This window comes from Conger conger, chromosome 4 (assembly GCF_963514075.1).
Source record: "Conger conger chromosome 4, fConCon1.1, whole genome shotgun sequence".
Lineage (NCBI taxonomy): Eukaryota > Metazoa > Chordata > Actinopteri > Anguilliformes > Congridae > Conger > Conger conger.
In genome coordinates this window covers 59,975,528-59,990,452 of record NC_083763.1, presented here as the reverse complement: position 1 = coordinate 59,990,452, position 14,925 = coordinate 59,975,528, and the positions used below count along the sequence as shown (strand labels likewise).

At 40.4% G+C, this 14,925-nt stretch overlaps 1 protein-coding gene across 2 annotated transcripts in view; it reads left to right on the top strand.

Annotated features, from left to right (window-relative positions):
- Positions 1–11,057, top strand: part of LOC133127794 (uncharacterized) — a 67,135-nt gene extending 56,078 nt beyond the window's left edge. For both annotated transcript variants that reach the window (XM_061240963.1, XM_061240962.1), the window contains exons 6-9: positions 1,172–1,307; positions 1,978–2,111; positions 3,238–3,437; positions 7,561–11,057. In XM_061240963.1, coding sequence (XP_061096947.1) covers positions 1,172–1,307; positions 1,978–2,111; positions 3,238–3,437; positions 7,561–8,653 — 1,563 coding nt within the window. In that variant the 3' untranslated portion in view covers positions 8,654–11,057. The remainder of the gene's footprint in view (positions 1–1,171; positions 1,308–1,977; positions 2,112–3,237; positions 3,438–7,560) is intronic.
- The last annotated feature ends 3,868 nt before the right edge of the window (positions 11,058–14,925 follow it).

The following is a 14,925-nucleotide window of genomic DNA, read 5'->3' as shown; positions in this document are numbered from 1 at the left end:
AATTTTTTTAGGAGTAGTACCACAGAAAGGGGCATAAATACTGCAGAAACGGCATATCCCTTTGATCTAATTTGCTACTTTGTAATTATCCTTTGAAGGACAGGAAGCTCGGGCCAGGGAAAACATTGCTTATTCTTTTTTACAAGAGAATCTCACACAATAGTCACTTGATCCGTCTGCTGATGGGAATCGTGGTGGCGCTGCCATGTTTTTGGTGGGAGAATTGTTTTGCAAGGCAAATGTTCAAACCCTTGCGTGCCTCCAATGTGGAAATTATGAGGAGGCTGAATATTTTAGAAGGAATCTGTCATTCATGACAGAAAGCAAAGCTATTGCTGGAAAGAAAGAGGAATTAGAAATGCGGGGCGGGTGGAAGGGGGAGGGGGTTGAGCAGGGCTGGGCTCTGCTAGCCCTCCGCGGCCCGTGTCACGCGATGTTTGACAAACAAGCCAACCGGGACGGCCCGCATCCCACGGCCTGAAAAGAAACACTTAATTGCAGGCTGTGGAAAAGTTAGAATTGAACATTGCTCCGTCAGACTCAGGCTATTTTAACTGTGGCAACAAACACAACAAAAGCGAGGTGAAAATATTATTCATCTGTCAGTGTCATAGACTGGCTTACATCCTTGTGACTACTTAATGCCACTTTAAAACAATATTGCTGCATGAAAGCCACCATGTGTTGCTCTGTGAATCTGTGCTAAATGTTTGGTCGGATGCACAACCCATTTATAAGTCATCCCTGTAATGCCATTAGCTTGTTGTGCGTTTGGCATATCCAACAAAGAACATAATCCTGAGGTCTATTTTCAATGGTGTTCTTGGTATTTAATTAAGCCTCCGTACTTGCTCAATGCCTGCTCCTTTCAAAGGCCGGTAGTAGATGACCTCTATATACGTGTGGTCATTATTTTAAAATGTGATCTAAATCCCAGAATAAGTGACTGTTATGTGTCTAAAGGAGGAAAGCACCAGCTCTGGGTGCCTCCCGTGGCGCGACACTCTCGGTGTCAGTCCGAGGGCCTCCTGCGTGCAGGGCGATGCTGGGTTCAGCCGAGCGCGGCAGAGGTTAAGTGGGAAGGCCACTGCTGTGTGCAAACACAATAGAGTTAGTTAATCAGGGTCTCTGCCGGGTCAAGCCATGATGCATTATCTCTCGCTCTGCCCAGACTGACGTGATGCACCAGAATGTCTTTGATTATATCCATGTGGACGACCGGCAGGAGTTCCGAAGACAGCTCCACTGGGCCATGAACCCGGCACAGCAGGTGGCCAACCCGGACCACCATTTAGCGGCAGGAACTGGTGTGTATATAATTACCCACAACAGAGATGTGGGGGCCCTTCGCCTAGCAACAGCCAGTGAGCAAGGCGGAGAGAAGCTCAGATTTTGCGCATTATTTTATGTTTTACTTTCAGTTGTACTATGTCTTACTGTACAAGTTTTCATAATCCAAATGAACACAAATGTAAAAAATTGTTTATGAATGAAGACAAGTTGGGCATGTGTGCCAATAGCCATGTCAGACCTCTTTGAATATTAACGCTTCCCTTCTGTTTCAATCATTTGATTAATTACAAATTCCTCCTCTTATTTGTTTTAAAACCCAGAGCAGCGCTATTAATAATCAAATGCATAATCTCTTGATCGTTGTTGGGCTGCAGGCCTTAACTGTCGCGTGAGAAATACTGGGAAATCCTCCAGCCTCTTCACCACATGAATGTGTGTGTGCGTGCGTGTGCCTGTGTGTGTGTGTCTGTGTGTGTGTGTCTGTGTCTGTATGTGTGCGTGCGTCTGTGTCTGTGTGTGCGTGTGTGTGTGTGTGTCTGTGTGTGTATGTGTGCATGCGTGTGTGTCTGTGTGTGCGTGTGCGTGCGTGTGTGTGTCTGTGTGTGTGTGTCTGTGTGTATGTGTGTGTGTGCGCGTGTGTGTGTGTCTGTGTGTGTGCGTGTGTGTATATTTGTGTGTCTGTAGGTGAGGACTTTGTGGTCAGCAGCCTCTTCAGCTCTCAGGAGGCAGGCAGCATTCCTCCAGAGTTCTCCTCCTTCCTGAACCGCTGCTTCATCTCCCGGGTGCGCTGCCTGCTGGACAGCACCTCCGGATTCCTGGTGAGCGGCCCTGCGCCCTGACCTCACACACTCCCCTCCTGCGCAAGGTCACCATCTCGCCTTTCCCCAGTGTGCAACCTGGCCTCATAGTCTACCAAAGGGTCTGAGGCCCTGTGCTGGTGTCCGGACCCCTAGTAACATGACAGCACCATTACCTCTCCCTGCACGGGGCCACGGGTACTGTGACTGTATGTTAGGCCTCATATGTTCCAACTGTGGTTTTTGCACTGCAGTAAAAGGTTTCTGTGGGAACCTTACAAATTGTTCTGTACATAAAAAATCTTTGTAAACATAGCTAAGAAAAAGACTTTCCAGCTTTCTTGCTATGATTATCTGTGAAAATGTAATTCATACAAACCAGTATCATGACAAAATTATAGTTTTGAGCTTTAACAAAAAAATTATACAGTAGACTATTGCATTTCAAAGTGAACTTTGTTATACATTAGTAAAACTAGTTTCTGTTGTCCGTATTTATAAATATAATATCTAAAACTGGAAATAGTGGTGGGTTATGTGGTGGATCTTTGCAGAACTGCTGCTGAACCGATGCTATTTGTTTCATATTTACTATATGAGTCTGAATATGCTCAGTATTACTTCCTCACAAAATAGCAGGTCTTGTTTTAATATTTTTCTTCTTCTATGCTGCTTGTGATGAACTTTCTTTTTATCCGTTCATTCTGTTTTACAAATATGTCTGATCATGATGTTAAGTAATACATTCAGCACGCTTCCACTGAAACTTTATTAGGATTATTACAACCCAGCTGCCAGTTACAGATAAACGTGGCCGCATGTGACAGAATGTCCACATTTCCTAACTATGGCTGTCGGTTCACCTCCTCTGCTTGAGCCAGGGAGTTGGGGTGGCCTGTAGCGTAGTGGTTAAGGTAAATGACTGGGACATGCGGTGGTTCTAATCCCGGTGTAGCCACAATAAGATCAAGATCCGTACAGCCATTAGGCCCTTGAGCAAGGCCCTTAACCCTGCACTGCTCCAGGGGAGGATTGTCTCCTGCTTATTCTAATCAACTGTACGTCGCTCTGGATAAGAGCGTCTGCCAAATGCCAATAATGTAGTGTAATGTAATGTAATGAGTAAGTTGCTCGTTCCTCTTTCCAGACCATGCAGTTCCAGGGCAGGCTGAAATTCCTCCAAGGCCAGAAGAAGAAGACCCCATCGGGCACATGCTTGCCCCCTCAGCTGGCACTCTTCTGTGTGGCAGTGCCCCTCCTGCTGCCCTCCATCACCGAGATGAAGATGAAGAGCATGATGATGAGGAGCAAGCACAAGGGCGGGGTCATTACTGCACTGGAGCATGGGTAAGGCTTTCCGCAGCATTAGGCTCAGAAGGGAGGGTTCACCATTCAGCCCCGTAGGGATTTTGTGCATCTCCTTGCATTACTGCATATGCTCTGAGGTTTGTATAATGCAATGTACTGTAAGCAGGAGCTATGCACTGTAAGGTGGAGGTAATTTCTCCTGTCAGCTGTAAATCTGACTTAAATACAGTGGGGAAACAAGAGACTGCATTATTTCTGCGGCAGCATTGCAAGATGGGTTCAGAAAAAGCAACTCCCTAAAATGTATCAAATATGTCATGACCCCATCTTGAAACCTGTGTTTTTGCGCTATAAATATAATTCTTGGAAAAGAAAACCCAGAGCGGCTGTGATAATCCGATGTCCTGGATGGCCCTGGCATGGACATTTAGCTGTGATTAAATCCGCTTCTTCTGAGGGTTCAGCCAGGAGATGACTCTGAGTTACCGAGCGCATCTGAGCCAGTGGGGACAGTGGCCACAGACAGCAGCACTGCCAGGCTGACAGGCTGTGTCATTATGAGGCCAGATCACTCAGAAGACCTGTCTCTCTCTCTCTCTCTCTCTCTCTCTATCTCTATCTCTTTGGATGGAAGCACATTGTAACACAGGGGTGTGAAACGCAGATCTTTAAGGGCCGTTACAATTCATTTGACAGCAACTAAATGCATAAAAGCATGCAAAATGGTGCAAAAAACAAAAAACATACAGTGAGCAGCAGTTCAGCTGGCAAAATGAGGGAGGCCAGAGGACTGGTTAAAGCTGACAGGAAGGTGTCAGCAATGCAAATAACTACACTTTACAGCAGTGGTATGCAGAAGAGCATCTCTGAACACAGAATGCATCAAACCACTTAAGTGGATAGGCTATAGCAGCAGAAGACCAATACGTGAAAGAAATAAGTCTAATAAAGTGTAATACACCTAATGCTCACTGACTGTATTATCTTTCATATATTTCATATAATTCATCATTTCTTATACAGCATGTATGTGATTGATCCATTAATTACAATGGACAGAACGGTTAAGTGCCGGAAAACCAACCAGCAAATACATTTTACAGAGAAAACCTTTAAACGTACATGAAAAAACCGTCACAACTGCACCCATTCTGAACTGAATGATTTCAGTTATCAGTCTCTCTGGGTCATGAGTATGAAGAATAACACAGGGATCTTTGCAATGTTTATTCCTCATAGCACTTGGAAAACTCCAGATTTAAATGCTGGCAACAGTAATCATCCTTCTGTGACTTGCTTACCCCAGCACTCTACACTGTGTGAATTATGGGAGCAGGTTTGGAGGAGGCTGTTCAGGTGAAGCAGCAGGCCAAGGGGTTAGAGGGAGAATTTCCATTAAAATCTTGTATCATATTAAATAATAACCACATTAAAGTGAAGAGTGTAATTCAGGACAAGATGTGCCAGAAACATTCTGTATATTACTAAACTTAAATATGTGTGGTACGAGTTATTCTGGACATTGTGAGCTGAGAATTAGAAGGTTCTACCTGGGTTCTGAGTTGTTTTGAGATATTGAGCTACATATGAATGGGCTCCAAGCAGATACAAGTTTTAAATTTTGCATTGTTTCATACTTTTAAACAGTATTTTTGCATTAAACTTTACACATGTATTTAGTATCCAATAAAAAACATATTTATGACTCAAACTGATTTTTGTTTAAAAAAATTCAGTTAGAACATGACTTCAGAGGCATCAAAGTGTTCACATTCTGGAGCCCTATCACTCCCTCTGCTGTCCGCAGTACACAATTATACGCTTTAAAAATATCACCGGAAAGAAACAGCATTCTTTCCCTCTCTCACAATTCTTACATCTTTGTATTTCAGAGTTATAGAAAAACACAGATGTTTTTCATGAAAAAAGACTGTAGGAGGGCCTTTTATGGTTTCTCAGTGGAGATCCCAGAATTGTGTGTGTACTGATATAGGGAGAACTGTGTGAATGTGTGATCTGTGTAATTTCTACAATGAGAAAAGAAGATCAGGTCTGTGTGTGGGCATATAGCCACAGGTCACCAGGGTTGTATACAGATATAATGTAATACAATTTAATTTATTAAAATGTTAATTAATTTTTTTTGTCAAGGGTTAACATTTGTTAAGGTGACGGCAAAAGGAAAGCAAAGCCCATTTGCTCGTTTGATACACAACCATGCAAAAACATGTACGATATGGATGCAATTTTGCTCCTCTTTAATTAAATAATGAAGTAATACGTATAGAATTATATAAGCTTATCTCTGTGAAATCAACTGCACGTTTCTGTTGTTTCTGGTCCAAGTGTGATATCGTAACCCTGAGAGTCAGAAGTGTTTCCCAATCAACACAGTCAGTCAAAGGTGTGTGTGAACAATCTGAACACATTCCAAGTCCCTTTTATTGCTTTTCACAGTCATACCTTTTATGAGTAAAATATTTTATGGAACAATAGGGAACTTGGCCAGCAGTTTGAAAATTCCTGATTAAAGGAACCTGGAATTGGACAGACTTTGGGGCAAGGTTTCAAGATGCTGAAGCTTAATACATGTACATTGGCAGAGCTGGGAAGGAAAAAAGAAAAGAAAAGCTCTTGCTTTCATGACAGATTTATGACAGATGTGAATGCATTGAATACATAGAGACCTGGTAGAAGAGTATGTTGAATTTAATACCACAGATTTACAGAATAACAACAGGTGGATTTAGCAAAGTGGCAAGAGTTCCCCAAATCTTTGAAAACATCTCACTTGGTTCACTTGGTGGACTGTGAGAACACCACAATGGCATTTTGGGCATAGTGCCATGTATTCTTTAAGTAAGCAAGCAACAGGCAGACAGGGGGGAGCAGAAATCAAAGGCCCCAGCGCTTTTCCTGTGTGACATCCAAAAAAGCTGGGAGAGGACCTTCTGTCAAAATAGTTGAAGATCAGTGGGTTCTGGTGCAGGCTAATGCTCTGAACTCAGAACATGTCAGTGTCACATAGTGGGCCCTGATGTATGTATCTTGCGAGTCTTTGCTCACAGGGAATCCTCTGAAATACAGCACTCGAGAAAAAAAAAGGACAGCTGTATCTTGTTTTTGACGATTCATCTGAATGCCGTCTCTTAAATCAAAGGCAAATCCTATGATATCCCTGGAGCTGATCTTCAGAAGGGCTTAGCTTCTGCCTTTATATGAAATTGGGGATCCAACAAAACTATAACACTGCAAAATTGATCTTTCAGTTGAGCAACCGATTGCTTTTGAAATTCTAGACACCAGAAATGCATTTGCAAGACAGTCAAGTTTTAATGATAAAGGAATGGTACTGTATGTGGATGTGATGAATGAAGATGAGTCAATGATTCGGCACAATTGTGTTTAACCTTAGAAATCAGCCGTATATCTATGGTATACGCTTCATAGTTCTGTTTTCTCAGGGAAGGAGGCATTCAATTGTGTACTGAAATCTTGAAGTCATTTCAAATTCTTTTGGTAAATAACATTCTTTAGCACATAATATTGCTCAGTTGGTCTTTTGTAAAGGGCCTCTATAAATTTAGTTTATAGTTGGTTGTCATCGTACAAAACTTGTGTTCTGTTAATCAAGTTTTTATTTTCTAGTTTCCTATAAAAATCATCATCTTCTGTGTGTCATGGCAGACCAAAGCAACCACATTAAATCTAAACTCGCCAACAAATCCTTTTGAGTGTAACTAACACAATTAACATTCCTGGATCAGTCAATTGCAGCCAAATGTCCATTAAATATATTTTCAAATGTCTACATTTACTTTGGAATTTTATTATGCTCAGTGTTACTGACATTTGATTTGCACTGCCACATATCTGCTGTGAGTCATTGCCTCTTGACATGAAGAAAATATGAGTAAGCGTTTTATGCCCTGTAATTTTTTCCTGCTGTAGTTACTGTAGGCAAATAAATCAGTTTTGCTTTTTAATGTGACTGAATCCCCGCCTGGAGAAAGCCTTGAATTACTAACGTTCAGGAGTATTTTATTTGTGTCTTGTGAAAGACGAGTTGTTGGTCTGTTTCACTCTGTTTCCTCTGGGGATTGTGACAGCTGCTGATAGAGAATGTGAAATGTGACTCCTGTTCTTTTCCTGTCATCCTCAGTGAGAGAGAGGACCATCTGAAGAGGCAAGCCAGCACCGGGGGCATGGAGGACAACGGAGACCTCCTGCTATACAACAGCCCTGGTAGCTCAGGCGGACAGCCTCGCCACCACACACCCTGGACCCCCTTCTCCAAGGAAGGCATGAAGTACAAGGTGGAGGGGTACTACCCGCAAGAGGAACCGCTCAACTTCTGCAAGTCCTCCATGGGTGGGCACAAGGCGCACAGCCTGGAGAACCCATGGACGATGCGAGCCACTGTGGGCGCAATAAGAGTGGGGCAAAACGTCAACCTGGTGCCCAATAGGCTGGGCAGGTCCAGCCACTACGGGAAGGCAGGAGCATACAGGATGTCTCCCGCCTGCCATGGCAGCAGGAACGAGGCCTACCTACCCAAGCTGTATGGCAACATGCAGAACCCGGAGATGGAGAGCTACTGCATGGATGCCATTAAGAGTGAGAACGGGTACATGGGCCCAGGCGAATGCTATGACGGGCGCATGCTCCCTGAACTGCCCATCAAGGTGGAGCAGGACTCCGACTCGGAGAACGGGTGCGACGTGTATGGCATCCCTCACAGCCGAGCCTGGATGTGCAAGGAGCACGTTGAGAAACGGTACGGGATGGGCTACGACGGCCTTCAGATGAAGGCCGAGGCAGACTACTATGAGCAGTACTCCCCCTGCCAGAAAAACAAGGCCAACCTCAGTCCCACTTTCAACGGCCACTACCAAAACCTGTGCACTGGGGGCAGCCGGCCTCTAAAATGTGTTCTAAACAAAGACATGACCCAATTCAGTCCACAGCGGCTGTCCCACTCTGACAACCTTAGTACAAACTGTATGAACAGCCACATGTACACCAACAGCTCCATGGAACATAAGGGCTACATGCAGCAGGATTACAAGTTGAGCTATGAATTCAGAGGTCACAGTCTAGTGCATTCCATTAAGCGTGAACCCATGGACTCACCACCGTGGGCTGACAGCAGCCATAGAATCAGCCAGACTCCCGTCCAGCAAAATATCATGCCCAACTGTGTGATGAACACAGGAGTAGTGCACAAGGCTAACCCCTACATCTATATGCAATAACTGTGAATTCTCATGAACCTCTTTCCCATTTATCATCACATACAAAAGCCCAGGAGAGAAGTCTCATGCTCAAGGCTCAGGTTTAAGAACAGTGTTATAGTTACGTGACTGAATAAGACTGAAGGTCCACCCTCTGAGATTGTTTTTGAAACAGTAGGCGAAAATGCAAAATGTATAGTTTATTATAAGCACTTTTAACATTGATAGTGATAATACATATTTTGAGATTCACATGCAATGTTCGTGTTTCTGTGTCGTGGACATCTTACCTTATGTGGGTTGGTGGATATTGAAGGCATACTGTGTAAAGGAAATGTGTGGGGAAGAGGGTGAAATTTTGCTTTTGTAAATGCAAAGGGTCAGACTGTTGTTATTCAGACACAGGGAGAAAGAAAGAAAAAGAGCTTAGAAAAAAACGCACAAAGATATTAATGTTATACTGTTTATTGTATTTACAAGTAGTCTTTGACCTAAAAATATGACATTGTTAAACATAGTTTAGTGAGAATGTGTACAACAAACTGGTTTTTATCTGATTTTTTTTTTGCAGTAAGATTTGTTTTTTATTTCCTCCCAGGGGAGAAAGAAACTCAATGAAACTGAAGGGTCAATATATGGTACTGCATTTGTTTTTTATATTTTGAAAACATTTTTGATTTTTTATCTTTCTATAAATTCTACCTGCACTACCATTTACCTTTGGGCAATTGTTTATTAATAACTATTTGATTGATTTTCTTGTTCAAAATTCCCCTCTTTTTGTCCAACTGAAAATGTAATAGCAGAAGTTTTTAATGTCTTTAAATGTGTATGATACATAACCTTTCAAGATGATTCAAGGAACCACACAAATAGTGGACATTTTCATTATGCACTCAAGTGAATAGATTAAAAATGGATTCTACAAGATGATTACCTTCTCATGTTCACTCATTACAAATAGAAGAAAGACCATCCCAGGCATCCCATTGACTTTATCTTTTATGTGTATTGATAAATTAGTCATCCAGTGAGATTTTCCAGGGCCTGTTGAAACTTGTACTCAGTAATCAGCTATATATAGCAGCATTGTGACTTTGTACCATGGTAAAGCAATATAAGAATCAGCAGTTTGATTGCTGAAATGCAATTCATCCTAAAGCTGTGAAGACTAGAGTAAGTGTACATTCAGCTTAAAAGAAGCTTCACACTTGGGTCAGGCAGCTTAAATTAAATGAATGAATAAATAAAGAAGCAAATTATTTCTGCAGACACACTTTTGAATTGTATAGATTAGATTAATTGGTTTTATGCAGAGTTCTTTAAATGACTCTTTAAATCAATCAGGGGCCTCCTGTTGGTGCTTGACTGGGACCCAGAAGGTCGGTGGTTCAAGCCCCAGTGTAGCCATGATACGATCCACACAGCTGTTGGGCCTTTGAGCAAGGCCCTTAATCCCACATTGCTCCAGGGGGATTATTCCCTGCTGAGTCTAATGGACTGTAGGTTGTGTTGGATAAAAGCATCAGGTAAATAACAAATTAATGGTGAAATTGAAAGGAAGAATTCCAAAATGATTTGAATAAAGTGCTGTCAGCTGAGTCAATGATTTAAAAAATCATTCAGAAAGAAAATGTCCATGATGCTTTCTGTCTTTTTCAGCATCCAACTTTAAATTATGAAACATGTTATTAAATAACAATTTTAAAATAAAAAGAGTGTTTTAAACTGGACGGTTTAACATATTTATTTAAGCATTAAGCATTAATTCCACATTAATTCCACTACATGTAGTACAGTATTTCTTAGGATGCATTCATCTCCTTTATGCCTCCAAGAGCTTTATTTACAGTCTCCATGTTTGGTATATTTTTGCAGCATATTTTTGAAATGCAGCCAATCCAAAATATTTAAAAAAAAAAAAAAAAGTTTTTTGGCACAAAATAATTTAAATCAATTTTGTCTCCTTTTTCAGGCATAATATTGTCTGATTTGAGTCCAGAAGATTGATTCTTGAAGAGTGTGCTTGCAAGTCAACTTTACATTTCAAAATAAAATAAAAATACTACTGTGTGTTATACAGCCATTTAGTTTTTTAAACTTGCACTATGGGACTGGATTATGAATCTTACTGCTACCTAGACATAATGTCATTTTGACATGTACAATTGTAAATTGCTTCACCTTTTCAGTTGCTGTTTTGTTTGTGTTTTTCAAAAAACAATAGTGTCCACTGTTTTGTATTTATTGTGTAAGTGAGAGCTTTGCGCTGTTTCTTTCTTTTTGGAAATGCATTAACTAGCAAATACACACAAGCTCTTTGGCTAACTTTGTAGCTGCAAAGCAGCAATTATGTATTGCAGCATTTTCTCAATTTTTTTCTGTGTTTTTCAAAAATACATCAATAAAACCTTCATGAATGGTTTTTCTCTTTTTTTCTGTAGCTATGAATCCTTTCCACTTTGGCCCCCTAGAAGGCAATTTCAGCCAATTTTGTGCTAGTCCTATGAAAGTGTCAACATCGCTGAAACCATTTACTGCACACATATAGTTGAAGACTTAAATTAAAGAAGAGGCTTGTACCAAATTTGAGACAGAACAAATTTATGTCAGAGCATGTACATACAGCGTACACAAAAGATACATAGAAATACAACAAAATAACAAAACGCCTTATGTTTTTATAGTTTAACACTGAATATCTCAATTTTAAAATCAAGGACCAACCGGGAATTACTGTATATTTATGCACAAACCTGGAATGAATGTGTGTACAAGATTTGGGAATGATATATGGGTAATTCCAGCATTATGGATGTGACGCAAAAAGATTAAAAGGTATTTTGGGGAGATTATACACTTACTAAAAACTCTGTGAGTTTTGAAGTCTGATGCAGAAAGTTTGACATCCATGTAATGCTGGAGGCTGGAGACATATAAATATCAATAGTGAAAATATGTATTTCTTTGTTTCGTTTTTTGTGAGGAGATACCAGCATTATGGATGTGATGCCATTGCATTATGGATGTGACACGTCTGAAATGCACATTGTTTGACTATCTACTTCCTAATAACATTTCAGTTTTTGAATGGTTTAAGATGGCTGCCAAATAGCTTTGATTTCAATGGTAATGGGACTAATAAATCAATTTTAAGAATTTTACTGTTATTCAGGTTGACATTACTGTGGAATTGCCCATCTACAGGCATTCAAATTCCCCAGTTTTCCCAAAAAGTTTTCCCAAAACTGCACCCAGTTTTAACTACATACACAAAATAAGTATCACATGCAGGTTGTTTGTACTCAAAACACCACAACCCCAGTAATATTTTTTTTATTATGTTTTTTGGTTTTAGGTACAGATTCTTCTGCAATAAGAAGAACACTCAGATTGACTCCAACTCACTTTCAGATTGATGGTACTGTAGCTGGGATTTGACTGTATCACCCTCAGTTTATTTATCACCTCTTCCAAATGTCTTTTCAACTAAACTGGAAAAATATTCCACTATGAAACAGTATATATCTTTTCCCTAATGATTAATGAATCAGGTATTCGGGGATATATTAGAGAGTGTTTTGTCTTTACCAAGGGAATCTGTTAAGTGACATTGTGGAAACAAACGGAGGAAGTGCTTCAGAAATAGCACATGACTGCTGAGAGTTCTCTGATGGATCCCCTGTGGCTTTCTCTGTACAATACACTTTTCAGCACCTGGAACTGAGTCTGGAATCCTTCATCATGTTCCAAAATATTGTATTTGCTTCAGAACGCTGGGTTTTCTCTGCAACAAAGACACCCCTAGAGGATGATGCAATCATCTATAATAGATAGGCTAGAGCATGCATCCCTGTGTACATGTATGCATCCATCCATTCATTTTGCAGTTACCGCTCTATCCTTTACAAAGGTAAAATGAAATAGAGTGGAGACCAAAAGAGCAACAGTGTGGGTCAGAGCCACTCTCTGGGTGTTATTCTAAGGCACATGCACAAATAGGGAACTGTAGAGACTCCATCTCACCAAGACCAAGATGTGGAGTAAAACCTGTTTCGACACAGGGAGTACATGTACTGTATGATAGGGATCATCAGTTAGCAGCCTTCAGGCCAGATCTGGCCTTTCAGCAAGTCCTACCCCCTGGCAACACAAACTCTGCATTAAAATAAGAAATTTCAAATATGTTGCTTCAATTATATGAAAATAATGATAGAATTGATAGAAAAAATGGAAATACGAAACACATGTTGAATGTAGGCTATATAGTATGCATGCAGTGGCTAGAATAGTCAGTTTTTGGAAACAGCAGGGGTGGTACACAGCATGACAAAATAAATTCACAAGCTGCCTTTGATATGATAAATTATAATAGTGCCTATACTCCCAGCCCCAACATTCCTTTGGAGGGATGATAATAGCCTGTGGACCCCCAGGGTAGTATTTGCTCTGGCAATTTGGCCCCAGGTCAAATCTATAGTGTTTGATGACTCCTCCCTGATGTGCATTCAATGTGGCAAATATTAACTAACGTACGCAAACATTTCTGTTTGCTACGAACATTAGCCAATGTTGGCTAACAGTTTGAAAAGGTAGTGCTGATGGGGGAAAACACAGAGAAAAGTTATTTGGCTGTTATAATACCCTTTAATCAATGTAATATTTGTTCTTACCTTAAAAATAACTCACAGGTAAGCAACAAATCAGCTAGCTGGTATTGTTAAATCTGTTAAGCCAAATCCATTTGTATTCAAAATGGAATGTTAATTTAAACTTATTCAACAGTAACTGTTTGCTGCAAACATAGTTCACCATGAACATTTGCTGTCTTGAACACACGTTCGGTGTACAGCATGACTGAGCAACAACACTGCATTTGTGTTCATCATATGAAGTAGAATAATGCCCCCCCACATAATTGTGGGCACAAAAACATTAAGCAGTCTGGTGGCAATGTGTTAATGGTGAATTGCACATTTCAAGAGCAACAGCAACACATTTCCCAAGTAAAAGCACCCTGTAAGCCGAATCAGAATCACAATAATTTGTTTTAAGAAGTACTGGATCTGTGGTACATTAATAAGTGGAAGGCAATAACTCACACTGAAGGTAACTATTGCATGCAAGTATAGATTTGTAGGGTTTGGTTCAATTTCCGTCAATATTTATATTTTAGGTAAAAATGTCTCTATGACTTAAAAATTGAGGGACGTGAACACAAGTAAATAAAGACACAGATCATTCTGTAAAGATCATATTTTCTATTACCTAATAATAACCTGGTTGACACAACATAAATTACAATGAAATTTTGCATAAGTATGATAACCTTCATTTGTTTTGCATCTTTAAAAGACTTTGTGTGCTATTTTATAAAATTAAAACATGCTTTATCTGCCAATGAATCATTAAATATTATTATTCTTATTCTTCTTCTTCTTCTTCTTCTTCTTCTTATTATTATTATTATTATTATTATTATTATTATCCATCCATCCCATCCATCCATTATCTGAACCCGCTTATCCTGAACAGGGTCGCAGGGGGGCTGGAGCCTATCCCAGCATACATTGGGCGAAAGGCAGGAATACACCCTGGACGGGTCGCCAGTCCATCGCAGGGCACACACACCATTCACTCACACACTCATACCTATGGGCAATATAGACTCTCCAATCAGCCTAACGTGCATGTCTTTGGACTGTGGGAGGAAACCGGAGTACCCGGAGGAAACCCACGCAGACACGGGGAGAACATGCAAACTCCGCACAGAGAGGCCCCGGCCGACGGGGATTCAAACCCAGGACCTCCTTGCTGTGAGGCGGCAGTGCTACCCACTGCACCATCCGTGCCGCCCATTATTATTATTATTATTATTATTATTATTATTATTATTATTAGTATTATTATTATTATTATTATTATTATTATTATTAGTATTATTATTAGTATTATTATTATTAGTATTATTATTATAAGTGAGGATTTATTAGCTGATAAGCAAACACAAGTGCAATATTAATATTAAGTCTCAACTTGGAAATCTCACTCTGCTTTCAATGCTGAAATTGTGTTGCAAACCCCAAAAATTATTATCCAACATACAAGACAAATGAAGGCCAGAGTCGACTAGAGTGCTACTTGACTGTGTTCATGAAACATTCCTTGTAAGAGGCGTTTGCATTCTGGACCTCTATCTGAATTCCCACAATGTGGTGCTTACCTGAGGTCTGTGTATCATTGAACTGGGAGCAGACTCAGAGATTTTCCCCAACCAGATTTTCTCCAGTTGT